This window comes from Jaculus jaculus, chromosome 12, assembly GCF_020740685.1.
Source record: "Jaculus jaculus isolate mJacJac1 chromosome 12, mJacJac1.mat.Y.cur, whole genome shotgun sequence".
Taxonomy (NCBI): domain Eukaryota; kingdom Metazoa; phylum Chordata; class Mammalia; order Rodentia; family Dipodidae; genus Jaculus; species Jaculus jaculus.
The window spans coordinates 31,831,714-31,859,073 of record NC_059113.1 but is presented as its reverse complement, the minus strand read 5'-3'; the positions used below and the strand labels follow the sequence as shown (position 1 = coordinate 31,859,073).

At 49.2% G+C, this 27,360-nt stretch overlaps 1 protein-coding gene across 7 annotated transcripts in view; it reads left to right on the top strand.

Annotated features, from left to right (window-relative positions):
• LOC101600100 (myosin phosphatase Rho interacting protein) overlaps positions 1-27,360 on the top strand; it is a 135,654-nt gene that overhangs the window by 74,580 nt on the left and 33,714 nt on the right. For 4 of the 7 annotated variants that reach the window (XM_045130681.1, XM_045130680.1, XM_004669056.2 and 1 more), the window contains exons 4-11: positions 9,731-9,882; positions 14,687-14,771; positions 17,265-17,478; positions 18,241-18,397; positions 22,424-22,565; positions 23,312-23,425; positions 25,272-25,328; positions 26,360-26,428. In XM_045130681.1, coding sequence (XP_044986616.1) covers positions 9,731-9,882; positions 14,687-14,771; positions 17,265-17,478; positions 18,241-18,397; positions 22,424-22,565; positions 23,312-23,425; positions 25,272-25,328; positions 26,360-26,428 — 990 coding nt within the window. Of the gene's footprint in view, positions 1-9,730; positions 9,883-14,686; positions 14,772-17,264; positions 17,479-18,240; positions 18,752-22,423; positions 22,566-23,311; positions 23,426-25,271; positions 25,329-26,359; positions 26,429-27,360 lie in introns of all 7 variants that reach the window. The other 3 variants (XM_045130679.1, XM_045130678.1, XM_045130682.1) reach the window with 2 other exon arrangements.

Sequence of the window (27,360 nt, the reverse complement as noted above, 5' to 3'; positions counted from 1 at the left end):
CTCTCATGGAGCGGTCCTCCAGTCCAGTTAGAGAGAGCAGTTGATTTCCTCCAGAGCAGACAAGTCACTATTGCACCTGTTCAGTCATTTAGCCTACCTGGCCAAACTTGAGGCTTCCAGTGTCCACAGTTTTCACTACTGATGACTTCTGTCTCCCATAGGGCTGCATGCAGTGCAGCTTTTCCAGCTTTCAGTTGGATGGTCTATAGGGAGAAGGTTTTCAGCTCAGAACCAGATTGATTTGTCAGAGTAACCTTGATGCCCAGGCATATGAAGTCTTCAGCCATAGGGTCTTACCATCTGTTACTTGCAGGAAACCAAGGGCCTTGGCAATAGCCCATAATGTTTTGTAGAAAACAGGGTCTTCCCTGGCCAACAATTCACTGGAAGGTGAAAATTTTCTAGTAACAATCTATGGCTTCTGGATGTGCCATTATCCAAAAAAGTAGCCTTTTATATGTCTTATTCAGAATATCTTGAATTTTGATTGACCCTCCCCCTACCCTTCTCTCACTCAGTCTCTTCTACTGGCCTCACTTAGGCCATTCCACTTCCTATAATCTGTTTTTCTTCTTACATATATATAATATCATCCCCTAAAGTCCTTCCCTCTCCTCCCTCCCTTATAGCCTTTTTTCTAGCTTACTGGCCTTTGCTACCAATTTTTGGTTCCAGCTCACACACAAGTCTAAACATTTATAGCTAATATCCATATATGAGAGAGAACATGCGACATTTGGCTTTCTGGGCCTTGGTTACCTCACTTAGTTTAATCTTTTTCCAGATCCATCCATTTCCCTGCAAATTTCATTATTTAATTTTTCTTTACTGCTGAATAGAACTCCATTGTGTAAATGTGCCACATCTTTATTATTTATTTACCTGTTGAGGGATATCTAGGCAGGTTCCATTTCCTGGCTATTATGAGGACAGCAGCAAATAAACATGGTTGTGCAAGTCTCTCTAAGGTAGTGAGAAGAATCACTAGGATATATGCCTAAGAGTGCTATAGCATATGGTAAATCTATTTTTAGCTGTCTCCAGAACCCCTACACTGGTTTCCACAATGGCTGTACCAGACTACATTCCCACCAACAGTTTAGAAGGGTTCCCCCTTTTCCACATCCTCACCAACATTTATTGTCATTTGTTTTCTTGATGATAGCCATTCTGACAAGAGTGAGATGGAATCTCAAGGTAGCTTTAATTTGTATTTCCCTGATGGCTAAGGATGTAGAACACTTTTTGATGTTTATATACCATCTGTATTTCTTCCTTTGAGAATTCTCTATTTTGTTCGATAGCCCATTTTTTAACTGGGTTGTTTGATTCCTTATTGTTTTGTTTTTTGAGTTTTTTAATATTCTGAATATTAATCCTCTGTCACATGTACAGCTGGCAAAGATTTTCTCCTATTCTGTAGATTGTCTCTTTGCTCTGTTCACAGTGTCCTTTTCTGTACAAAAGCTTTGTAAGTTCATGATATCCCAGTGGTTGATTAGTGGTTCTATTTCCTGAGCAACTGGGGCTGTATTCAGAAAGTCATTGCCTATGCCAATATGTTGAAGGGTTTCCCCTACCTTTTCCTCTAGCAGTTTCAGAGTTTCGGGTCTGATATTAAGGTCCCTGATCCATTTGAACTTGATTCTTGTGCATGAGGAAAGAGGAGGATCTATTTTCATCCTTCTACATATAGATTTCCAATTTCTCCAGCACCACTTGTTGAAGAGACTGTCTTTTCTCCAATGAATATTTTTGGCATTTTTGTCAAAATCAGGTGACTATACCTGCCTAGATTAGCATCTAGGTCCTCCGTTCTGTTCTGTTCATCTATGTGTTTGTCTTTGTGCCAGTATCATGCTGTTTTTGTTAGTTGGCTCAGCAGTATAGCTTAAAATCGGGTATGGTAGTATCACCAGACTTATTTTTGTTGCTCAAAATTATTTTGGCTATTCAAGGTTTTGTTTTGTTTTGTTTTTGTGATTCTAAGTGAATTTTAGGGTTGTTTTTTCTGTTGCTGTGAAGGATGCCACTGAAATTCTAGTGGAAACTGTATTAAATGTGTAGATTGCTTTTGGTAAAATTGACATTTTCACAGTATTGATTCTTCCAATCCAAAAGTGTGGGATGTCTTTCCATTTCCTAGTGTCTTCTGCAATTTCTCGCTTGAATGTTTTAAAGTTCTCATTGTAGAGATCCTTCATCCCTGGTTAGGTTTATTCCAAGATACTTTATTTGTTTTCAGACAGTTTTGAATGGGAGAGATTCCCTGATTTCATCCTCCACATGTTTGTTGTTAGTACATTGGAAAGCTGCTTATTTTTATGTGTTTATTTTGTATCTTGTTACATTGCTAAAAGTGCTTATCAGCTCTAACAGAGTCTTTAGGGTCCTTTCTATACAGAATCGAATCATCTGCAAATAAAGATCATTTTATCTCTTCCTTTCCAATTTGTATCCCTTTTTTGAGTGTCTCTTGTCTTACTGCTAAGCTAAGACTTCCAAACTATATTAAATAAAAATGGGGACAATGGACACCCTTGTCTTGTTCCTGAATTTAGTGGAAAAGCATCAAGCTTTTCCCCACTTAGTATTATGTTGGCTGTGGGTTTGTCATAAATAGCTTTTATGATGTTGAGATAAGTTCTTTCTATTCCCAGTTTATGTAGGACTTTTTTTTTTTTTTTTTGGTTTTTCTTTTTGGTTTTTCAAGGTAGGGTCTCACTCTGGTCCAGGCTGACCTGGAATTAACTCTGTCATCTCAGGGTGGCCTTGAACTTATGGCAATCCTCCTACCTCTGCCTCCCGAGTGCTGGGATTAAAGGCGTGCGCCACCACGCCCGGCTTATGTAGGACTTTTATCATGAAGAAATGTTGAATTTTGTCAAATGCCTTTTCTGCATCTATTAAGATGATCATGTGATTTTTGTCCTTCAGTTCATTTACACAGTGTATTACATTTATTGATTTGTGTATGTTGCACCATCCCTGCATCTCTGTGATAAAGCCTACATGGTTGGGGTGAATAATCTTTCTGTATTCTGTTTGCCAGTATTTTGTTGAGAATTTTTGCATCCATGTTCATGAGGGAGATTGGTCTGTAACTTTCTTTTTCATCATTCAATAGAGTATTGTTTAGTTGCCATGAATTTCTGTATGTTCTGTAGATTTTCTTATTGCTGATTTGTAGTTTAATCCCATTATGGTCACATAGAATACAAGAGATTATTTCTGTTTTCCTGTATTAAGATTTGCTTTGTCGGGCTGGAGAGATGGCTTAGCGGTTAAGCGCTTGCCTGTGAAGCCTAAGGACCCCGGTTCGAGGCTCGGTTCCCCAGGTCCCACGTTAGCCAGATGCACAAGGGGGCGCACGCGTCTGGAGTTCGTTTGCAGAGGCTGGAAGCCCTGGCGCGCCCATTCTCTCTCTCTCCCTCTATCTGTCTTTCTCTCTGTGTCTGTCGCTCTCAAATAAATAAATAAAAAATTTAAAAAAAAAAGATTTGCTTTGTGTCCTAATATATGGTCTGTTTTGGAGAATGTTCCATGTGCTGAGAAAAATGTATATTCTGCAGCATATGGATGGAATGTTCTGTAGATATCTGTACGTCCATTTGTTCCATGCTATCATTTAATCCAGTTGTCTCTCTGTTTATTTTTTGATGGGATGACCTATCAACTGATAAGAGTGGGGTATTGAAGTCCCCCACTACAATTGTTTGGTATATCTGTGACCTTAAGTCTAATAGTGTTTGATGATTTTTAAATTTGATGCTTGGGTTTTCTAATAATCTGCAGTGCTTCTAGATTTGGAAATCCAACTTTATGTACCTTCAGAGTAGGAGTTTAAGGTGCCAGGTGTAGCTCTTGTCCAACCAAACTGTAGAGGTAATCTGAGGTGTTGAGTTTGCCTGCTACTCAAGTATTTTAGAGGGCTGGGTGGAACAATTTACTGGCAATTCTAAAATTCAGCTGAGCAATATACACAATCAATAAAAACCATCACAGAGTATACAAGTGTAGGGATTAAAATAAACTGATAACCTTATAAAGCCAAAATCCCTAAGGGTGTGTGTTGCTCTGCACCCTTAATCCTGTCAGCTGGGAGGTTGAGATTTCTGTTCTCAAAAAGACAAAGGCCCTGTGAATCTGAAAGCATCAACAATCGTCAGCCCCCAAATGCAGCTCAATTGAGAATGGTAAAGCTAACCATGAATATGTAACCCAAAACCTGCCCTGACATAGAAAGAAAGATTAGCACTTCCAGTGCAGGCCTCTGTACCTGCTGTTTTGTCAGTCAGCCTCATTATCTTTTGGAATGGCTTCCAATCTCACCAATGTGGAGTGCCCATCTCGATCCCTCCAAGTTGTGGTGTGAATGTGGTTTTTCTGATCAGCTGTGCGGGATGCCCTGCCTCTGGAGGGTGGCGGTGCTGTCAGTTGGGGGATGGGAGAGTGCAGGAAGCCTGGGGTTGTACTGGAACTGCTCAGATGGTCCCGCCTGTGTCCCCTTCAAGTTTCTTGACTTTGTAAGGAGGCTGATGAGATTGGAAAATCCCCTTGTTTGACCTGGGGGGCACGTGTGGGCGGATCAGGTCTGGTTCCCCACGCTCCTCAGTGGGATTCTTGCCAGTTTCCTCCTTTCTGATAGATCTTAGTCTCTCCTATTTCTCCACTGTGGCCAGTAAAAACCTATACACCTTCACTTTTCAGACAGATAATGTATTTTGCTGTGGTTTTCCTCAAGCCCCTCCTTAGGCTGGATTGGTGTGACTCCTATGCAGCCATCTTACCCTTTATATGATTTTTTTTTTTTTTTTGAGGTAGGGTCTTACTGTAGCTCAGGCTAACCTGGAATTCACTATTTAGTGTCAGGGTGGCCTTAAACTCATGGCAATCCTCCTACCTCTGTCTCCTAAGTGCTGGGATTAAAGGTGCGGACCACCATCCCTGGCTGATTGCTAGCTTTAAAAAATATTTTTATTTATTTGCAAGTGGAGAAAGGAAATGGGCATGCTAGGGCCTCCTGCCACTGCAAACAAACTGCAGATGCAAAACCACTTTGTGCATCTGGCTTTATGTGGGTACTAGGGAATTGAACTGGGGTCATTAGGCTTTTGCACACAAAGACCTTAACCACTGAGCCATCTCTCCAGCCCATTAGCACCAACTTTTAACAACTTCTTTGTGCTACCTCTGGCAATACAGGGACCAGAAGAGGACTGGAAGCTTCAGGTAGCTGGAGGACGGGGTAGGGGCTGAGCTTATAACTGCCATAGTATCATTGAATGGCAAACATCAAAACTCTTTTTCTGGGGACAAGTATATCTAGGTGAAGCCTGGTCTCTTTAGGGGCCTGGGTTACTAACCTGGAGGTAATGAACTAGGGCAGGGAGCTCATTGGAGCTGGCCTCTTGCCAACAGCATCTGAGGCTGATGTTCTCTTGGCTTGAATTTGGGTTGCAGCCTCGATACTTGGCCTTGCTTTGAATGTGTCTGGTGCAGTGAGCCTAAAGCAGCAAGTGTAGCTGCAGAGACTTGCTCTCTGTCCCTAGCACGGTTAGCTTCTTTTTTTGTTTGTTTTTTTATTTATTTATTTTTTGTTTATTTTATTTGAGAGTGACAGACATAGAGAGAAAGAGGCAGAGAGAGAGAGAAAATGGGCATTCCAGGGCCTCTAGCCGCTGCAAATGAACTCCAGAGGCGTGCAGCCCCTTGTGCATCTGGCTAACGTGGGTCCTGAAGAATGGAGCCTTGAACCGAGGTCCTTAGGCTTCACAGGCAATCGCTTAACCACTAAGCCATCTCTCCAGCCCACGGTTAGCTTCTTGATGGCCTTCTTCCCTGTCTGTAAGATGGGGATGCTCATGACACCTGCCCTCTTGGGAAGTGAGTGTTCAGCAGGAAGATGGGGAAGTAGCAGCGGAAGGGTCTGGACCAGTGGAAGAGTTTCCTGCCAGCACAGCTGGCACTTAATCCTTTGTGTGGTATGTTGACAGTTGGAGAAATATGTTATTTTAGTGGTTGTAATTGTGATACTAACTTGCTGCCATGAGCACTGGTTGCAAACCTAGGGCAAATACAGTTTTGAAAGGCAATGGCAGACTAACACTGCTGGAAGGAATGTCAAATGGCATAGTCACTTTGGGAAGAAATCTGGCAGTTTCTTAAAGACTGAAGCATACAGTTCACATGTGACCCAGCAATTTCATTTAGGTACCTACCAAGGAGCAGTGGAAGGTATGTGCCCATGCAAACACCTGAACGTGAATAGCAGTGTTGTTCCCAACAGCACCGAGTGAAAACAACCCAAGTGTCCTTCAGTTGGGAGTGGGTAACCAAGGTATGACCCATTTACAGAGCTTTTTGGCTCTGAAAAAAGTAACATGCTGCCACATGCTGGACTCAGTGTGCACAAGGAAGAGGAGCTGCTGAAGGATGAAGTGAGTCTTCAGAGAGAAAGAAATCACAGGGAGGTTGAAGGAAGTGGTGGTCAGTAGTCTATAGGGATGATTATTGCACAGCTCTGTGCATGCTAAAAAGCCATTGAATTGTACTAAACATGTAAAGTGTATCATGTATATTCTCCATAAAATTACTATTAACAAAAGTTAACTAAGGGCTGGAGATATTTAGTGGTAAAGGCATTTTTTGCCTGCAAAGCCAAAGACCCAGGTTCAATTCCCCAGGACCCACGTAGGCAAGCTGCACAAGGGGCACGTGCGTATAGAGTTCACTTGGAGTGGCTAGAGGCCCTGACGTGCCCATTCTCCCTTTGTCTCTCATCTTTGTCTCTCTGCTTGCAAATAAATAAGTAAAGTTAAAAAAAAAAATGTTCTTGGCTGGGCATGGTGGCACACACCTTTAAAAAAATTAACTAAGAGTGATACCATTTAATTAAATTTTGGAACAGTTTTTTCCCACCTCTTTGTAAACTTTATGAGTAGATAGGGCTCTGGAGCCATAGCTATTTCCCCTTCTGCGGCATTCCCGTGTTTATCCTCTTTACTGCATGTACAGTAGGGTCCAGTAAAGCCACCTCATGTTTAGTAATGGGGAAAGGGCCATCAAAGAGATTCAGTTAAAAGTGAAAGAGGGCTGGAGAGATGGATTAGTGGTTAAGGTGCTTGCCTGCGAAGCCTAAGGACCCGTGTTTGATCTCTGTCCAGATCCCATGTAAACCAGACACACAAAGGTGATGTAAACACAAGGTCACGCATTGCGCAGTAGGTGGCACAAGCATTTGATTGCAGTGGCTGAGACCCTGGTGTGCCAATTCCCCATTCTCCCCCCCCAAAAAATCATAATTTGCTTCTGTCTTGGCTCAGTTTATTTTGGATTGAGACAGGGTCTCCCTACATATCCCTCAATGGGCAGGAACTTACTGGTTTCATTGGTAAGTTGACCTGAGACTTATCATTATCCTCCTGCATCCACCTCCTGAGTGCCAGGATTGCAAGTGTGTGCCACCATAACCAGCCATCTTTGCCTTATATTGACCATTTTGAAACCCTTTCTGGAAGGAGAAGGAACCCTTGTTTTACACATAAGGAATCAGGTGTGGGAGGTCGAGAATTGGAAGCAATTGCTTTCCACTGTGTTGGGGAGGTTGAGACCGTGACCATACCCAGTTACGGGGCAGCTTCTTCAACTTCTGGCTGAGTTCCCAAAAGAGACCATTGCTGTGCAAGAGGGAGGCGCGGGCCTGCAGAGAATATAAGCAGTTTGGTGATACTGAACCCTCAAGCAGTCACCTCATAGCAGGCCTGGTGGGCAGCCCTTTGAGAAGAAAATACTAGAATTGATGTTTTATCACTCCCACTTACATTGTGTGTGATATATGTGTCATATTTCATAATCTATTGGCACAGGTTGGTAACCTGTCATGTACACTTGCTGTTAGTGTTTCAAGACCAGTGAGCCCAAGGATTAAGGTGCTGCTAGGGGCTAGGAGGGATGAGTTGTCCCGGTAAAATCCCTCTGTAGTCTCCTCTGCATGATCTCTCCTGGTTAGTCCTCACTCCTCTGCCTCAGAGATGTGAGGCTGTTAATCAAGGGACAAGGGGTGCACCCACTTCTGCATGGGGAAGGACAGTTTGTCCAAGGCTGATTCAGAGAGCATGCCAGAGGAGGTCTGTGATTAGGACTATGTCAACTAGAAGGGACAAGTGCTGGAGAGAGGACGTAGGGAAAAATTAGGACCCTACCCTGGGACCTCACCCAGTTAGATGAGCATCTTAGACTACTTCCTGCCTTTGTCCTCTGCTCCCCAAAGGGCTCCCCCTACTTGGCTTTAGAATCACTCACCTGACTACCTTTTCTTCCCCTTCTCATGGACCCTACCACAAATGTCAGGACAGGTACATGCATGAAGGTTACTGTACTGCTGAGAACCTGGGCTGGGCTGTCCTTGTGTGAGCTCTTCTTGTTGAGCTCAGAGGTCACAGGAAGGCTCCTGGGAGTTGGGACTCCCACCCCCAGCCATGAGGAAGACAGACAGTTTGGGCCTTGTGAGGTGAAGGTCCTACAGTCCTGGTGACCCCTCCCCCCAGCCATACATAGCAATCGGAAGAGTTCTCAGATCTACCTGATGTTCTTGACTAGAAGGGATCTAGGAATGGCCGGCTGACCCGCACTTGACAGGTGAAGCCTGTGGGGTAGTTTTCCTGAGCTCAGCCTAGGCACCAGGCTCCACATTGTGTTCTGGGACAAGGCGGAGCCTCAGCCCATGTCAGTGGGGTGCTGACAACAGAATAGTTGCAAGAATGGACAGATGGAACTGCAGGGGGAAGCAGACCCACCAGCCGCAGACTGCCAGAACGCTGCTACTCACTGCTTACAAGTTGAAGCTGCAGAAAGGAGGCCCAGCAAGTGTTGGAGCCTTGCGTAGTTTGGAGAAGCTGTTGTCTGCCCTAGAGCAGGTCGAATCAGAGCCTGCTTCTTATAGCTCCTATGGTGGACCCTGCTACAGTATTTCCTGTGGGAGGTGACACTGTGAAGGAACACTGGCATGTGGGAGCCATACCACACTATCTGCCCAGAAAGTCCACATTTGGGGGCAGTGAGCAGTCACAGGACACAAAGTGCAACTAACATGCTGTTTTGAGGAAGGACCTCTCATTCAGGCCTTCACCTCATGGGAATTTCTTATAGCCTTCCTTTCCTTATATTGGTTTTCTGTTCCTCATCTCGGTGTCTAACTGAATGTGTGCATGTGTACGTGTGTGCGTTTGTCTTTACAAAAGTACACTATTTACTTGCTGAAGCTCCTTCCAGCCCCATAGGTGGTGCCCAACCACACAGCTCTAACCCGCCTCCTCCTTACATCTAAAAAAGCTCAAGAGAGAAATAAAATCCAGGGCTGGAGAGATGGCTTAGCAGTTAAAGTGCTTGCTTGAAAAGCCTAAGGACCCAGGTTCAATTCTCCAGTACCCACGTAAGCCAGATACAGAAATTGACACATGCATCTGAAGTTCATTTGCAGTGGCTAGAGGCTCCAGTGTGCCCATTCTCTTCCTCCCTCCCCTGCCTCTTTCTGTCTTTCTCACCAATTAATAATTAATTAAATTTTAAAAGTAAAAAAGAAAGTCCAGGTGGGTATTCTCTGAGAAAGCCCAACCAAGGCCCATCCCACCTTAGAAAGGTAGATGGAGAGGGGGAGGGCCAGGCAGGGCCAGAAACTGTAGGACCTCTCATTGCCTCTTTTGCATGACTGTTTCTCTTGTCTTTGCAGCCTACCACCCTTCCTCAGGGCACCATCAACATGAACCAGTGCACAGATGTGGTGGATGGGGAGAGCCGCAGTGGGCAAAAATTCTCCCTCTGCATCCTGACACCCGACAAGGAGCATTTCATCCGGGCAGAGACCAAGGAGATCATTAGTGGGTGAGTTGGCCAGAGTCCTGGTAGGCACTTCTGCCCAGCTAGCACCTGCTACCACTAGGTCCTTGCAAGCCTGTCCCAAACTTGCCTGCAACAGAGTGGGCCACAGGCTAACTCATTTGCAACCTTGCCATTTACCTACCCAAGTGGCTCTTTCTCTGAATAAGAGTCCCTGCTTTCAGAACTGCTGTGTCCCCCTTACCAGGCCTTGCCTGCTCCATGTGTCCTGCAGACTTCAGACTTGAAGCTGCCAGGTCTTATTCAAGGCTCTCCACTGGTTTCCCCACTTGCCTCTTGACTCACAAGGAAGGGTAGTCCTCAAGGCACATCCACCCTTGCCCCTTTCTTGCCCAAGTTCATCACCAAAGGAGCAGGCCAGTCCCAGCCCCACAGTTTCCTACTGTTCTGTGCCTCTGGAGCTGAGCTACATAGTGCTGGCATGCCCTCCCTTGAAGTGAGCCTTCTTTCAGCCTCCTCATCAGCCCCATGTCCTTGCTGTGCAGTGTTGCAAGCTGTGGATGAGCTCTGTGCCTGTGTGTTTCCGCTCTGATGGCCCTTTAGGGGAGAGGCAGCTCTCAGTCACATCCCCCAGGACTCACATATAGGCCACACTGTGCTGCTGCAAGGTTGGCTTCTAGAAAGAACAGCCAAGCCTCTTGCTTAATCTCTTCCCTGGGGAAACCCTGCGGAGTGAGGGCTAGGTTTTGAGGCAGCTGAAAATCCTGAGGGACAGACATGAGCTCTGTGCTCCTGAACTTCAGAGTGTCCCAGTCTAGTAGCAGGACATTTGATACCAGTACTCCAAGACTTGGGTACTGGTGAAAAGCTGTGCATGCAGCTGGGAGTTTAGATTCCCAGCATCATTGTAAAAGGCAAATACTGTGGTAGGCATCTGTAATCCCCGTGCACCTATAGCAAGAAGGGAAGTAGAAATGGGAGAATGTCCTGGACACCTATAAGTCAGCTAGCCAGAGAGATGCAACAGTGAGCAAGAGTCCTTGCTTTGATGAGGTGGAAGGTAGTACTGACCCCTGCAGTTGTCTTCTAGCCTCCACACATGCATTGCAGCACACCCTCGCCCACATACACAGCTGTGCATGGCCCATGCGGTGAGCAGGCTCTCAAACCTGGCCAGAAGCAGAACTCAAAGACTCCCACCCACCCTTTAAGGCTGGAAGGCAGCGGATACATTGGGGCACATCTGGGGACCAGAGGAGAGCAGACTGATGGTCACAGCGCAGGGTAGAGGGAACTGGGGAGATGAAGCCCACTGGTCGAGAAGTACAGGGCTGCCGGGGGCCTTGCTTCAGCATCCTAGCTGCTGCCCTGGCCAGGCTGTGAAGGAAGCTAGCCAGCGCTAGCCAAGGGACGCCCCCTGCTGGGTGGTCATGAATTCACCTGAGCTCTTGGGGAAAAGCTAGAGGAGCACTTTATGGGCCTCCTTGAGCTTAACCCAGAACCCTGGGATTTAAGGGCCTCCAGGGCTTCTAAAGAACCTGTGCTCTGTATTGAGGAGCCCGAGAGCCAGGACCCAAGGAGTTATCAGGCATGAGTGACCGGCTGCACACTTGTTGCACACATGCTGCTGCCTGGCTTCATCCAACCTTCCTGGCCCAAATGGATCCCCTAAGGAGCCCTCCCAGACTAGGACCCAGGGATATTTTGTGTACAAGTAGGACATTATGGGTGTCTGAAGTCCCTAGTGCAGATAGGAAGTATCTAGAACCAGGTTGGTGGTGCCATGTGGTTCAGAAAGGGTAATGTTTAGCATCTGACTATTTCCTCTGACAGTCAGCTTCAGGTCCTGGCTATATACCAAGCCCCTGTCCTTGATCACCTCTCCATTGTCTCTTGTCAGCATGTACCATGAAGGCCTGCTAGGTAAACATGGGTATTATTGATCATTAACAAATCAGGGTACTAGATGCAAAAGGACCCTGCATGCAGGCTGGTGTTTCCTAGAGCCCGAGACTGGTGAGGTGGCTCAGTGGTACAGCCACATCCAGAACAGGTCACTTATTCCTCTCTCCTCATTTTGAAGCCGTGCTCCTGACCTGGGCAGTGGCTTTCTCACCTTGCTCGCATGCCGGGACCCTCAGTCCACATGGAAATTGGGCACAGCACATGTTTCTGGGAACAGTATTCTTGCCCTGATCTACTCATCTCCTTTCATCCCTGAGCCCTGCTGGGTCTGCATGTTCTGGTCACATTAAGTTTAGGTTCCTAAGGTGGAGCAGATGCTTCCACCAGTCTGAATAGGGTGAGGGTGCGTGCAGCAGGGTCATCAGCCATCCATGCAGCCTTCCTCCAAGTCGCTTCTCTCACACTGGCTGGAGGAAGTTGAGTCTTCTCTCTCCAGTTCACATGTGCCAGGAGCCGCTTCCAGGCTGGTTGAGCCATACTTGACACAGCTTTTCTAGAGGAGACAACATTGAATGGAGGCTCGTTTTTGCTCGCTAGCTAGGCCAGGGACTGGGGCTTCCCTTCTGTCTGTCTTGCCATCAGCTGTGACTGCTGCCCCACTCTTACTGACCCAGGTCTGCCTTCTAGCATTAGGGAGCCATGGTACTACTATCCTCATGTCCACTTACTGGTCCTCCTCTCCTCTCTTCATGGAGTTTTATTTTGTTAGCATTTGTAACACGTCTGGATAATGTTGGAGACTTCCTACTGGACTTCATAGCAAGGCCACATGCAGCCCAGCATGGTAGCACACACATACAGTCCTAACACATAGAGGCCAGTGCAAGAGGATCAAGAATTCTAGGATATCCTGGGCTACATAAACAAGACCTTGGGGTTTTTTTTTGTTTGTTTTGTTTTATTTCTAAGTGTGAGAGAAAAGAAAAAGACACACATGTATGCCAAAGACCCTGCTCCATTACCTGTCCCGCCCTTGACTGCCTCTTCCTCCAGCCCCTTCTACATCATTAGCTCAGCCAGTCCAGGAACACTTGGCAGCTCCACTTAATGGTGGTGCTGTGTGCTGCCCTTTCCTCTTCTCTCATGGCTCTAGCTGGCCTTAGGGTCTTTTGCAACTGCTGCTATGCTCCTCACATATCTGGGGAGTGGGCAACCTTAATGTAGGGGTCTGGTGAAGTTGTAGAGGCCTGTGTCGTCCGGTACAGATAATCAGAGTGTCACAGCTTCCATGGGAATCGGGCTCCTGGGGAGAAAGGACGGAGCAGGAGAAGAAGGGTTCAGAACCTTGGGAAAGCCACATGCCTGCTGGTCTCGCATGTATAGTGATGCTTCTCTTTCTTGCTTTGAGGCCACAGAGAAGTGACCTGCCAGATGTTTGGTTCTGCAACAAAGGCCTGTATCCTTAGCAAGTTGAGCATGGGTGGAAGTGGACTGAGTGGCCCTTGGCTCGGCCGGTGTGGTTTCTTCTCCAGCTCCTGGCTGTCTACACCTCCTGAGACAGTCTCAGAAGTCAAAGGGCTGTCTCTCCCCTCCTTCCTGCAGCAATTCCATATTATAGAAGCACCTCGAGGGTCGTTTATCTTGCCCTAGTGATGCTGGTAGGTATAGAGTGTGTACTGTCACCACTCCAGGCCTGGACCCAGAATGGACCCTGGTGCTTCTAGGGAGTTTGGGAGCCCTGGTTCCTGCTTGTTTGGAGAGAACACTGGCTGCCTTGCCCTACTTGACTAGGGCTAGATCCAGGTTTCAGAGGCATTCCCTTTTACTCTTGAGATCATAGTTCCTTTGTCCTTCTAAGATTCTGAACATAGCCTGTTCTAGCCCCTGTATTCAGATGGAGGAAACAGGAGCAATAAGTAGCTGAGAGCACCCACGGCTATGGTCAGATGATGGTAGCCCTCTGTCTTTCCACACTTTCTGATGCTGACTCAGAATGACCCTTCTAGCATACAGGACCTAGTATGGGACCCTGGCAGCTCCATGTGACCTTGTACAAGGCTGAGGTGCCTGGTGTTTTGACTGTATAAAGAGTGATCTGAAGCTGGACGTGGTGGCGCACGCCTTTAATCCCAGCACTTGAAAGGCAGAGGTAGGAGGATTGCCGTGAATTTGAGACCACCCTAAGACTACATAGGGAATTCCAGGTCAGCCTGGGCAAGAGTGAGACCCTACCTCAAAAAAACAAAAACAAAAACAAAACAAAAAAAAAAGGTGATCTGGTTGGTCAGTCTCTCACCCCTGAGGTGACTCACAATGGGAACTTTAAGGCTAACTTTTTTTGGTTTTTTGAGATAGGGTCTCACTGCAGCTCACGGTGTAGTCTCAGGGTGGCCTCAAACTCAAGGCGATATTCCTACCTCTGCCTCCCAAGTGCTGGGATTAAAGGTGTGCGCCACCACGCCTGGCTCTTCACAATGGGAACTTTGCTGGTAAGACTCCTAGTCTTTCCTCATGCCAGAATCTACCTCACTAGCCCTAACTGGCCCATCTGTGTGTTTTCTAAATTACTCTGGCAGGCAGGTAAGTGTAAGCCCTGGTGATAGAGCCAGTAACGGGAACAGTGATGTGTCCCCATCCTCTGAGGCCTGTGGGCAAGCCTGCCTCTTTGCCAAAGTAGGGCCTTCATACTCTTCAGCCCACAGTGGCCATGCAGTGCCATTGTCAGAATAGTTGTAGCACAGCCCATCTCTCTCCTAGCCTGTTCTGAGCATAGCCCGACTGCTTCACATTATCTGGGTTCATGTCCCACCCTACTTGAAACTGGGGACCTGGCCACTTGATGGGTATTTCTAGGCAGAGGCCTGGACCATCTCACCAAAGGCTAGGGTTATGGCTCCTGAGACCCAAGATCTTACCTAGTGTTGTCTCTCCTACTCCCGTTCAGGTGGCTAGAGATGCTCCTGGTGTATCCAAGGACCAACAAGCAGAATCAGAAGAAGAAACGGAAAGTAGAGCCACCAACCCCACAGGTATGCTGAGTGGCATGCTCCCTGGTAGGGTTGGGCTTGGGACAGGTGAGGGCAAGAGAGTAGGAAAAGGCCAGAACTGAGGAAGGCACAGTCTGCTCGCCCCTCCCTCCTGCCTACACTCTGGGCCGGGTGAGTCACAGACAACATCTTCTCCATGGGCCTGACTTCAGGAAGGTTTGGGCCAGCAGACAGATGTGTGTGTCTTTCTTGTGACCACCTTGCAAGCCTCTGAGGAGTGAATAGCATTCAAAAAGGGCACCTGGTGCACCCTCTGCTGTCACAGCCCCTGAAGCAGGTGGCCCCACAGACAACAGGTTGGGTAGCAGAGAGGGCAGGGTTGGGAGGAGGGCCCCTTCCCTGGCTTTCATATGACCAGAGCCGGGTGGCTGGGGTGGTGCCTCCGGGCCCAGCTCTGCTTCTCTGTCCCTCCATCCCTGCTGTGTTCCCCACATCCCTGGGCCCTGCAGGATAAGGTCACCCCCCTAAGCCTCGCTAGCTAGTTTCCAGCATGGACTTGCTGCTAATGTGGGTGAGTATAGTAAAGGAAACTGTGCTCACCATCGTGCTTGGTGAGTGTTCATCCTTCCTTTGGCACCAGATTTCACTCTCACTAGGACTTTGGCCTGGATCAGATCAAACCAGCTCCAAGAGTGGGCAGGATGAAGTGGGCTTTTCTGTGGAAGTGAAGAGAGGCTGCCTCAAGGATAGATAGTCCTCACTTGTTGCTGGTCTGGCTTTCTAGGCTACGGAAGTAGGACAGGCAGGAAAGGGGCAGAGGGTGCTGGCTTGAGTTCCCCTGAGAACACTGTAGACAGGCTCTCCTACCATTGGTGTACAGCCCAGGGCTGCCCTCCCATTGACCGGCATCCATCCTCCATTCTGTCCCTCCACAAGGGCCCCAGGAGGCAAAGTCAGCAAGATTTGTGTTCAGAATGCTTTCTGGACACTGAAAATGGAGTATTCTACTGGAGAGCTGCACTTAATGCTCAAATCCTCCAAGCTGCCTGTTTGAGAGAAAAAGTCCTGGCAGAATAACAGTGTTTAGGGTTACGCCTTGTTTCCATGGTGATGCCTTGGAAACAGTGCACTACTGAGCTTCTGCCTCCAAATAAGGTAACTCCCTTTGCAGGAGAAAGCCTGGACCAGGCTGGGAATTTAGCTATGTCCCCTCCCTTGACCTCTTCCCAACTAATGCTGCTGCCTTTGAAGGGGCCAGACTCTATCCTTTGGTCAGAAGGAGCCCCATGATCCTAGATCAGGGAAGTCTCCCCGCCTCCCCGCAAGAAGTGTCTCAGATGAGGCAGAGTTGCAAGCCTCTTCCTCCAGTGTCCAGAGCTGATTTGGTGGGTCTCCTTTCTGCCTTTGGTTACAAGGCATCCCATTTGAGGATTCTGATTCCAGCAGTCTGAACATGTGTCTATCTCCCACAAGTGACATGTTGGATGACATGGGGCTTCTGCAGGGGAGAGATAGAACTGTGTTTGGGTTGTAGTCTGGGGCAGCTCCCCTTGCATTCTCTCCAGGGCAATACCTCTTCTTCAGCCTTCGACAAATAGGAATTGGTCCCACTCCCATCTGAGCCACTAGAGAGGACCATGTTGTACAAGAGCAAGGAACGTGCATGTGGCATGTGTGGGTGTGCAGTTTGAGCAGGATGTTTTCTCATAGTGTTCCTACTGCTGTAACAAAATGCCGTTGACGGAAGGGCTTAAACAAGAGACGTTATTTTTTTTTTCTCTCATAATTTTATAAACTAAGTCCAAGGTCAAAGTGGCAGCAGATTTGGTATCTGAGAGCTTACTTCTTGGTCTTAACATGTCCAGAGCAAAGTAGCTTCCTGAGGCTTCTTTGCTCTCGTAAGTACTCCACTCTCATTACTTAACCATATGCCAAAGGTTCTGTCTACCTCCAGATGCCATAATCCAGGGGGTTAGGATTTCTGACACAAACCTTTAGGCCACAGCATTTGGTTTATTTCAATGACGCTTTCACATGGTGTCTTTTGTTCCATTTAAGCTTAAGTCCGAAAGTCTAGGATGAGTAGCACTGTAAAGCTGGCCAAGTGTGGGTGCTATGGAAACTTACTCTGTATTCACCCCAAGAATCTGGATAACAGTGGGCTCAGCTCAGAAGAGTGTTCTCTTCCCTCACTTGACCTGTCTCTCCTAATTTCTGTCTCAGACACCTAGAAGTCTAGAAATGATAGCTTCTGAGCCAATTCCTGCTATTCTGGGTACCATTTATCATCTGGCTGTGTGTGGGGAGAGTTTGCCCATAGTTGGGGACAGTACTTCCGTAGGAATCTGGACCTTCCTTCTGTGCTCACCCTTGGATAAGGTTCTATAGAGCCACAGAAAGCTTTCAGGAAGGATATTACTTCTCTTTCAAGCATTCCATTTTGGGGCTTTCCAGTCCTTGATACCATGTTGCTGACTAAATTGGGCTATGCTCTCACACACTGCCCACCACATGTACACACTGCTGTCTCTGCAGGAGCCTGGGCCTGCCAAGGTGGCCGTAACTAGCAGTAGCAGCAGCAGCAGCATCCCCAGTGCAGAGAAAGTCCCTACCACCAAGTCCACACTCTGGCAGGAAGAAATGAGAACCAAGGACCAGCCTGATGGAAATAGCCTGGGTCCAACTCAAAGCCCCAGCCAAACCCAGCCTCCTGCTGCTGCCTCCCCGCGAGAATCGGAGAGCAAAGAAGGTGAGCAGCAGTGGGTCACCTTGCAGGCCTGCTGTCCTAGTGCTCTGTCTTACATTGCTATGATGGCCCTCCATCCAAGTGGGCAGGAACTGGCCCTGGGGATGGGGTGTGGAGCCCTCAGACTCCTGTCATAGGCACTGGAGTTTCCTCTCTCTGTGCGTAAGTTCTGGGTTACACTAGCCCGGCTTAGATTGAGGTCCCTGGACTATGGTCTGGCTCCTTCCGGGGGAAAGGTAGTACCTGCTCTGCCCACTCCAGGTGGGGTCAGGAGAGTCACAAGCACTTCGCCTCTATGAGGGTGTCCCTGACCTTGCCTAACCACATTTGCCCTTGGTACCCACCTGAGTGTGTTGCCTTTTGTCTTGAAAGAGGCAGTGGTTTGAGCAGTCCTCCCCATCTTCTCGCTGTCCCCATCCTGCCTAGCACCTTGGCATCACCATACCCTCTCCACATAGTATGCTGATTTTCTGCCTCCCTCATCTGAGTTCTGCACCACGCATACCCATTCACACGTCTCCACCTCACACTTGTAGAAACCTCCTTACCACCTGTAGGGAAGGGGAGGAAGGGTGGGAAGGCAGCACAGGTGGATGGTCAGTTTCCAACCATAGTTCTCTGCTTCCACCCCTGCCTCGAGCCATTCCTGTGGGCAGCAGAGATGGAGAATGGAGAGTTGGTTCCTGACTGATCCTGTGTGGACATTTAGAAATCCTCCTAGCAGAGCTGGCAACAGTCTGAGCAAGGCCCTTCCTTCTCTTCCAGAGGATAGCTCCATGATTGGGGACCGTGTGGATGGTGGTCGGAAGGTGCGGGTGGAGAGTGGCTACTTCTCCCTGGAGAAGGCCAAGCAAGACCTGAGGGCTGAGGAGCAGCTGCCCCCGCCACTCTCCCCACCCAGTCCCAGCACCCCCCACAGCAGGTACAGTTGCCCTGAATCACCTTTGCAGGAACTCGGCCGCCCCCTTCACTCCCCAGGTACTCGAGCCCCCAGCCGTATGGTCTACAGTGTCTCCCTCAACAACCTTGGTGAGGCTGGCCAGCCCCCTGACCTCATGGACTCCAGCAGTGCTGGGGGGCGGGGAACAGAGAGACTGGGGAGCACCTTTGCTGTTAAAGCCAGCAGGCAATATGCTGCCCTGGCCGACATCCCTAAGGCCATCCGGATCAGCCACCGAGAAGCCTTCCAGGTGGAGAGAAGGCGGCTGGAGCGTAGGACTCGGGCCCGGAGCCCTGGAAGGGAAGAGGTGGCCCGTCTGTTTGGCAACGAAAGGAGGTAAGTAGGGAACCAGAGGGCTGAATTCACGCACTCACATGAGCTCTTCTGGGGAGGGTGCTTTCTGTTCAGTATGAAGCACTTTGCCTCTGGGTCCTGGACTGTGGCTCCAGTGTTGATCCTGGCAGCCAGGTGCAGGCTCTGAGTGCCTGTGGGCTATGGGTCGGTGCCATGGACTCTGTGGGCTGGATCTTGCTCTTCCTGGCCCCTTCTGTTCTGAGGTGACCTTGAAGGCAGGAAGAGTTCATAATTTCAGGTAGAGAGAGGTCTTCCTCACCCTAGCAGTTCCTGGGGTGGGCAGAAGACTCTGAGGAAGTGTTAAGACACATGACTGTGCCCAAGAAAGTATGAACAGCACAGGTCCAGGTGCATCTGTTCATCCGTCAGTGTCCCATTTCCCCCTCCCCAAGGTGTTCAAGGCAGCCTGTGAAGTCCAAGTGCCTCAGAATCACCTTTGCCCTCTGAGCTTTGCTGAAATGGGAGGCAGAAATGCAAAGCTCACTGCTGCCTGGGAAGACAAGGCTCCTGCCTGCCCTTTCCTTACCTGAACACCTTGAGGACTGGTGAACATTCCATCTGAATGCCTCTCTTTAGAGTTACTCCATTGTATCTGTAAGCCAGGTCTTGCCTCCAAGCCAGAAAGAGATTTCTGGAAGCCCATGACTGCCCCAGGACAGTTTAGAAGTCTTGTCCTTTCTTAGTTTTTCTATGAAGAAAACACAGGTTTCATTCCAAAGAAATTTTCTGTCCCAAAAAAGCTCCAGAACTGTCTGAATGTCTCACCTGCCCTGGGTACAGGTTGAAGCTCAGTCAGATGTCAGGGCTAGGAGAAGGCGATATGGTTCCCTGACCCTCTGGGGTGAGGAGAGATGAGAGGAGATCACCCAGCTTGTTCATATGTCCTGGACAGTAGGGCCTATGGACTCTCTTGAAATGGACCTTGAAGACAAGGGAAAGCTGTGTGGAGGAAGATGCCCCACCCTGTTGCTCTGGAGAGGAAGGAAGCAGCTTGTCCACTTCCAGGGGGAGCAGGGGACACTGTTACCTGACCGTCCTTTCCTCCCCTTCTCACCCCACGCCACACACACTTGACTGTGCACACACTGTATCGGTGGCTCGATAAAATACCTGTTACTGTTGCCCTCCTGTTCATGGATGTTAAGACCGAGGCTCAGAAATTGGCTTACCCCTCAGGGTGAATAGCTAGTGGGTCCTTAATTGGAAGCCCCTGCTCCCCTGCTATGACCCAGGGCTATGGCCAAGGCTGTCCTTTTAGCATTTAGGCAAACACAGAAGTAAAGGGTCTTGCTAACAATTGAAGAGGCTTGCAGGGTGGGCAGAAGAGGCTTTGCACTGGCTGGCGGGCAGGCTATGTTGCAGTAGCTCTGGAGTGGGTTCAGCCATGCCCTGGGTTAGTACCAGGCCACAGTTAACATTTCACACACCTGCTTGGCTGGGCTGCTTCTTGGAGAAGTTAATTTCAAACTCATTCTCATCTACCTGCCTGAGATAGATGCAATCTCTAGGCTTCGCTCTTGCATGCCCTTCACTACCACATGTGGAGATGGGTTTCAGCTGGTGTTTGCACCACAGGGTTCCTTCCGTCTGCATGCTAACTCTGACTGTCCCTTTCTCGCTGATCCTAATGACTTCACTGGCTGCTGTCACTCTCTGGGGCCTGCTCCCTGGATCCCAAATATTTCACTCTGCTGGACTGGGTCCTGGCCACTGATACACTAGAGTGACAGGAAGTCAGCTGCTCTATGTTGAGTGGTGACTAGGATAGGTCTGCCTGTCAGCTGGGACCACAGGGTCAGTTCTGGACATATCTTGGTAAGCCCGTAAGCAGTCCTGAGTACCAGACACACTAGGCTTTGATTGTACTCTTCAGACTTCATAGCCTTTGCCAGGATTTTCAGCTGCTGGCTGCAGGGAAGCTCTGGTCCTTGTGGCACTGTTAGTGATTGACAGAATGCTGCCTCCCCTCAGTCCTGATTCCCCCCCCAAAAAAAAATCCATGCCTGTTTTCAGTTAGTTCCACTGGAGTGACACTGGCTGCCATTCCTTTAATTCAGGAATACCATGTTTGTGACATCACACCCTGCACAGGGATCCAGCTGTGCAGAGATTGCCCAAGCCTGTGGGCTCACAACATCTCCTGGCACCCATGTCAAGCAACTTTGGCAAGTGCCTGCAATATTGTCCATGCCAACTACTCTGTCTTACAGACCTGCAGCATGCATGCACGCACCTGGGCTGGCATGGTCTGCTGTGAGACCCAAAGGCCGCTAGCCAGGTGCGGGGCTCTCAAGCCCGAAGGAAGCAGCAGCACCAAGGCCTGTGGGTGACCAGATCTGCCTGCAGCCATCTGGCCTTGTAAGACACCTTGGCAGCACAGTAACACTTACAAGGCTTTCTCCTGTGCCTGGAACCAGCAGCTGCTTAGCTTCCTGCTCTCATAGTCAGCTTCCTGCCTGACCTCTTAGAACTTCAGCTTTATGGGTACAGCAGGCTCGCTCGCTTCTAACAATGTGAAGTGTGAAGGCAGAGCACCTAGGGGTCCTCCCAAGGCCTACCCTCAGCCTCTGCTTTCCTTGAGGAAGAGGCTTCTCAAGGTAGATTTATACCGGCCCTGAGAAGAGGCCCCTGGAGTAGGGGGTTCTCTTGCTTACAGAGGTCTCAGTCTTCTGAGCAGTTCCTTCATCACTTCCCCTCACCTCCATGTTACTTGTCCAGAACACATGTAATGCCCACCCTCTCTTCAAGTGAACAAGATATCCCTAAAAGAGCCGCCCTTGAGTCATGTGAGAAGGGGTTACTCTCCCAGCAGGTCTCAGTCAGCTCCAGAGAGCCCCAGCCTTCTTGCCTAACCCCTCCACATTGACTCCTCAAGCAGTGGCACAATCATGGGTTTTCTCCCTCTTCGGCCATCACCTTGGGGTTTTGCTGCTTTAATTTTTCGGATAACTTTGGTTTACCATAATTTGATTTTTAAACCAGTCCTTTTCTGTTCATTCATTTCCCAGCCTTGTTTTCTTTCAGGTCTTGCCCTCTCCGCCCTCTGCTGTGTCGCTGTGGCGTTCGCGCCTCCTCCACCCGCTTCGCTCCCATCTCAGCTCCGTCTCAGCAGCAGACCACCTGATGAGGCCGCCGGCCTTTTACATGAAATCAACCGCTTTATTTTCGTTTTAATTTGAATTTTGATTCCTTTTAACTGTTGGCAGAAACTCTTTAATTTGTGGGTCTTTTTCTTCCTAAATTGTGGGTGCCCTGGGTTAGGGCTGCATTGTGACTGGAGGGGTGCACTGTATGCAGAGGTGGTGGTTGCCCTTCATTGTGTCTGGCTCAGGGAGGTTGCCAGGTGCCAAGCTGTGTGAGTCTGATGAGGGGTCAGAGCCAGTGCAGGCCTGGGGTGAGGGAGCCTGGCAGGGAGGGCATGCTCTGAGCTGCTCCAACTTACCATACCATCAAGGGCTCAGGAGCTCAAGTGGACTGAGCCTGTGCCTAAAACCCTTTCAATACTGTGTGATAGATGCCTCATATGTCCAGCTGGGAAGCTGGGGGAAGGCTGACCCTGGGGCCCAGTAGGGTAAACATCTGTTTGACTTGAGACCCAGCCCACCTTGGGAACGGGAAAAGACTGGCTCAGCTATTTTGTGTCTTCTCTTGCAGGAGGTCCCAGGTAATAGAGAAATTTGAGGCCTTGGACATTGAGAAAGCAGAGCACATGGAAACCAGTGTGCCCACCATTCCTGCCCCATCTTGTGATACTCGTCAAGGCCGCAGTGAGAAGCGGGCCATCCCTAGGAAACGGGTGAGCTCAAGGGTTGAGTCTGACAGGGCCATGAGGCAGGGCTTGGGTCTGGACAACACACTGTCCCATGTATTCTGAGGTCCCCACATGCCAGGGACATGCTTCTGCTCGGTGTCTGCCTTCTGCTCTCCTCCTCCAGTTAGCCTCTTGAGCACCCGCCTGTCTTCTGCATCTTCCTCCTAGAGCGTCAGCCTTCTCTGCTGCAGGATGCCTGAATGACTTTTAGATCCCCAGTCGTAAATAGCACATTTTCATCTGAATCCGCCCAGCAACAAGACCTCACATGACACCTTCCTTTCTTCTGTGTCTTTGGAGTGGCAGCCGTGCCCTCATTTCTCACTTGGCCCATGAGGTCCATCAGCCCCAGAGGTCCTCCTCCTCCCAAGCTCCTCCAGGCTTTCGCCCGCATGCTTCTTCTGTAACCTGCTGTGTCTTAGTCCTTCTTCCTGACTTCTTTGAGGTGCCTGCTGCCCAGCTTGGCTCTTTTCTTCTATAATCCAAGGAGCTGGATGGGGTGGGGCCTGAACAGTAATGGTGACTAGGAGGCCAAAAGAAAAGGTTGTTCCACCAACCCCAAGGCATACCAAGACCTGGCCATCCTAGTCCATCTGTGGGGACTAGACAGCACTGCTCCTTGCTGGGGGCAAGGCTCCTCCTGCTTGTGGGATGGACAATCCAGCTTGCCTCCCCTGCACCTGTTCGAGATGTGCTGAGCTGTACTGATGGGCGGCTGCTCTCTGCTACAGGACTTCACCAGCGAAGCCCCCACATCTCCTATCGCAGATGCCTCAGCCTGTCCCCTGTCTCCACACCGAAGAGCCAAGTCACTGGACAGGAGGTCCACGGAGTCCTCCATGACGGTGAGCCCAGGCCACGTGCCAAGTTCTCTGGAGATACATGCCACCGCCACTGCTACTTCTGGCCACTCTGGGCCACTGTCCATTTGTGTTCTTGCATCCACACCAGCCCTCCCTCTGTGTATGGCTCTCATGCCTGTGAGTGCCCCGCCTACTGGTCCACTGCCCATCAGAAGCCGTGCTTCCCCACCTTGGCCCAGCAGGACTGAGGACTATATGGCACCTTGAGCATCATGTGGGGATTCCTGCACAGGAGGAGGCTGCCGTGGCCACGGTGGAGTGTCAGGCCTGCAGTGTGACCTTTGCTATCCTGCTTTTGATGTTTTTTTTTGTTTTGTTTTTTTTGTGGCACTTAGAATTAGGAGCCACATTTTGTTAGCAATTGGTCCTGTTTGAGGGTTGGGTCTCGGGAAGTAGGCCTTGTTTAGCTCCCATCCATCAGGCTTGGAGCTGTAGCCAAGGAACTGGCAGAGCTGAGGGACCAAGGCATCTCAGCATGCCAGCCTGGCTCCTCCGTGCTGTCTCTCTAGCCTCCCAAGGAGACAATGGCACACTTACTAGCTCTCACCGCCCCCCCACCCCTAAGTAGGTAGTTTATCATCTCAAATGATAGCCCCTGCTCCCAGCAGCCACCAGAGGCCCAGAGAAGAGAACAGACCCACAGGGACCACCTTGCACCGTTCCTTGGGGGAAGACATGGCTGCAGTAACATAAACATAGCAGAAAGATTAAGGATTGGTGTCATGTACAGACCCACAGCTCAGCAGGGAGCCACCCTGCATCCCAGGTCTCATGCAGCAGCAACAAGCACGAGTACTGAAGAGGGTCGTTAAGAGTCTCTGGGCAAGAGCATCCTATTTTGTCACCATTACTTTCCATTGGGACTTCAAACAACTCTGGCAGAAAGGTGGTCTGGTGTGAAGCAGGGATTGTAACAGGGCTCTGCGGAAGGATATCTCATCCACCGTGATCTGCTGGGGCAAGGTAACAGGCCACTGTTACCCTCTCCATGATGGAAAATGAACTCCCAGGATGCCTGCCGTGCTTGTTGTCTTGCCACTTCTGACTCTCCTGTCTTTGGAGTAGAACAAGACTGCAAAGCCAGTTTCTGACGAGTATGGCTATGGAAGAGCAGAGACTGCTGGGGGCCACAGAATGGGTTGTGAAGGTCTCCAGGGCCTGGCCTCCCAGGTACACTATGTGGCAGATGAAGGCCTAAGCTGGGCAGGATGCGGGCTGCCCTTTGGTGAAGATGACGCCCCACTCAGGCCTGCTGGAAATCCTGGGACTGCCTTCCTGTGTGGGAAATGGAGACTGAACTTTCTTTTTTAGAGGAGTGACCTAAGGAGCGATAGGGCTGCTGCCACTGCTTCTTCCACTCCAGACATGGTCTGCCTCCCAGGCTTCTGGCCTCCAGTCCTCCTGCAGCTTCAGCAAGCATCTTTGGATTCTCCTTTCTGCTGTTCTTGCAGATGACTCCCTATACAAAAAGGCCCAAACTCTGTCCATTTGGGCCTGTGCTCTGCCCAAAGGCAGGACACATGTAAGCTCCAGACAGGGGAGAAGAGATCTTGGGGCAATCAGGCAGCCCCACACTCCATGCTCCTGTACCCATAGAAAACACATGAGGCTGTGCTGTCTCTCCTTGCCAGGCATCCCCTCCTCAGGGATACATGTCAGTAGCAGCATTGCTGGGGCAAGGAGATGGGCAGGGTTGTCTGGCTGGGGGAAAAACCCATTTCTGGGGCCTGCTTCATCTGGACGCAAACATTAGTCCCATTGGACACATTTTGTTCATCACTGGGGACTACTGATGCTATTTCCTAAGCTGTTATTTTCTCCTTCTCAGCCTGACCTGCTGAATTTCAAGAAAGGCTGGCTGACCAAGCAGTACGAGGACAGCCAGGTGAGTGTGTGTACCTGACAGGGTCTGTGAACCCTGGCTTCATGTCTTTGCCTCCTGTTCCTGCTTGTCTTATAAACCAGAGATCCTTGCTCGGTGCTACAGATTCACAGCCACCATTGTCATGGTCAGGAAACACCTCTCAGCCTCCGGCTTGGGGCCATTCTACAACATCCTTCAACCCTAGCCCTGCCTGGTGTGGTCACTCCTAAGAGTTCTTTCTCTAAGGGACCAGACTTCCCCAAAGGCAGTAAAGGCCTGTGGCTGTGGGGCTGGCTTATGCTTCTATGTAAGGCAGCCACATAGGCAGTGCCTAGAGCTATGAGATCCTTCTGTCAGAGACCAGCTCAACTACAGAGACACAATTGGGTACTGAGTGATGCAAAGTTATCAAATCCAAACAAGAAGAGTCATTTGTAGCTGGCCTGCCACCTCACGTGGCCTTCTGAGATAGCATGAGGAAAATCCTGTTGGTTCCTTATCCTAGAGACTCTTAAACCCACCTCTTCTCTTTCTGGCTCCCTTTTGCCTTCCAAGTTTCAGTGTCAGAACATCCTCCTGTCCTTCTGCTCTATCAGATGCCTTTGGCTTTGCCTGAAGACTCAAGCCTCCTCCTGTGCTTCTTGGAGTAAAGATGGGGCTCTAGCAGATAGTTCGCTTCCGCTGGGGCGTTAAAATTCGCCCATCCCGTGAGCTAGTCAGGTGGCTGTGGTGCCCAGTGCCCTCCTTACAGCACCCTTTGCATGCAGTGGACCCAGCTATTGTCTGCAGCCTCTGGAGTTTAGATGGAGTCCTGCACAGCAGGATCTCCAGCCATGCACGGTAGGTTCCAGAGCCAGCTGAGGCCCACAACTCTCTGCTCCCTCTTGGCTGGAGTGCAGCTTACCAGGACCTCCCTAAGGTTAGGAGGGCATGGCTCCTAGAGCTACCTGCTTTACCTGTGTTCTTCAGGATGCCTGGACTCTGCTGGGGTTACCCTGAGGCAGCAGGTGTGCTCCTGTGTAGTTACGTGTTTATCTCTTCCCCCCTCTTAGTGGAAGAAGCACTGGTTTGTTTTGGCTGATCAGAGCCTGAGATACTACAGGGACTCCATGGCTGAAGAGGTAAGCACCCTCGCTTGACCTGCACAGAGACACGTGGTCGTTTTTAAAATAATGATATTTTGCTGTGTGGACATTGAAAGTTACGTGTTCTCTGATGTTTTCTTAGTTACCAATATATAATGTTACAGAACCGTGCCTGGCGAAAGGAATGATCACAGATAGAAGAATCATAGGTTTTAATGTAACTGTGCGGAAAAGTCACTGATAGAACTGTGGCATAAGTATCACAGTTGAGTTTCACAACATCACTATTTGTCCAAGAAGACCAGCCAGATCCTGATAACCCTTTCCTTTCCAACTCTGTTATCTGTGTGAGACCACTTGTCTTCATACATTTCATTTAAAATAATACCTGGAAAACTGAATTCAGGACAGATAGAAGAGTCCAGCTTCTTCTCTGAAGCCAGGCATGTAAAACTTGCAGAAATTCAAGCCACTGTCATACTTACCAGTGATTTGTTTGTTTGTTAGTCCTCCCTCCCAGGTAGGCACTCAGTCTATCCCAGGCTGACCTGGAACTCACATTGTAGTCCCAGGCTGGCCATGAACTCAGTGATCCTCCTACCTCTGCTTCCCTAGTGGTAGGATTAAAGACGTACACAAGCATACTTTTTTTAAAAAAATACTGTATTTGAGAGAGGGTAGAAAGGAAGGAAGGAGGTAAGATGCCTTTTGCAACTGCAGATGAACTCCAGACACATGTGTCAGTTTGTACATCTGACTCTACTTGAGTACCAGGAAATCGAACCTGGGCTATCAGGCTTTGCAGACAAGGACTTTTAACTGCTAAAGATCTCTCCAGCCCTCTTACCGTGATTTTTCTAATCAAATTTTAATTTTAAAATTGAGGCTAGAGAGATGGCTCAGCAATTAAAGGTGCTTGTTTGCAATGGCTGTATGGCCTTGGTTTGATTCCCCAGCAGCCATGTAAA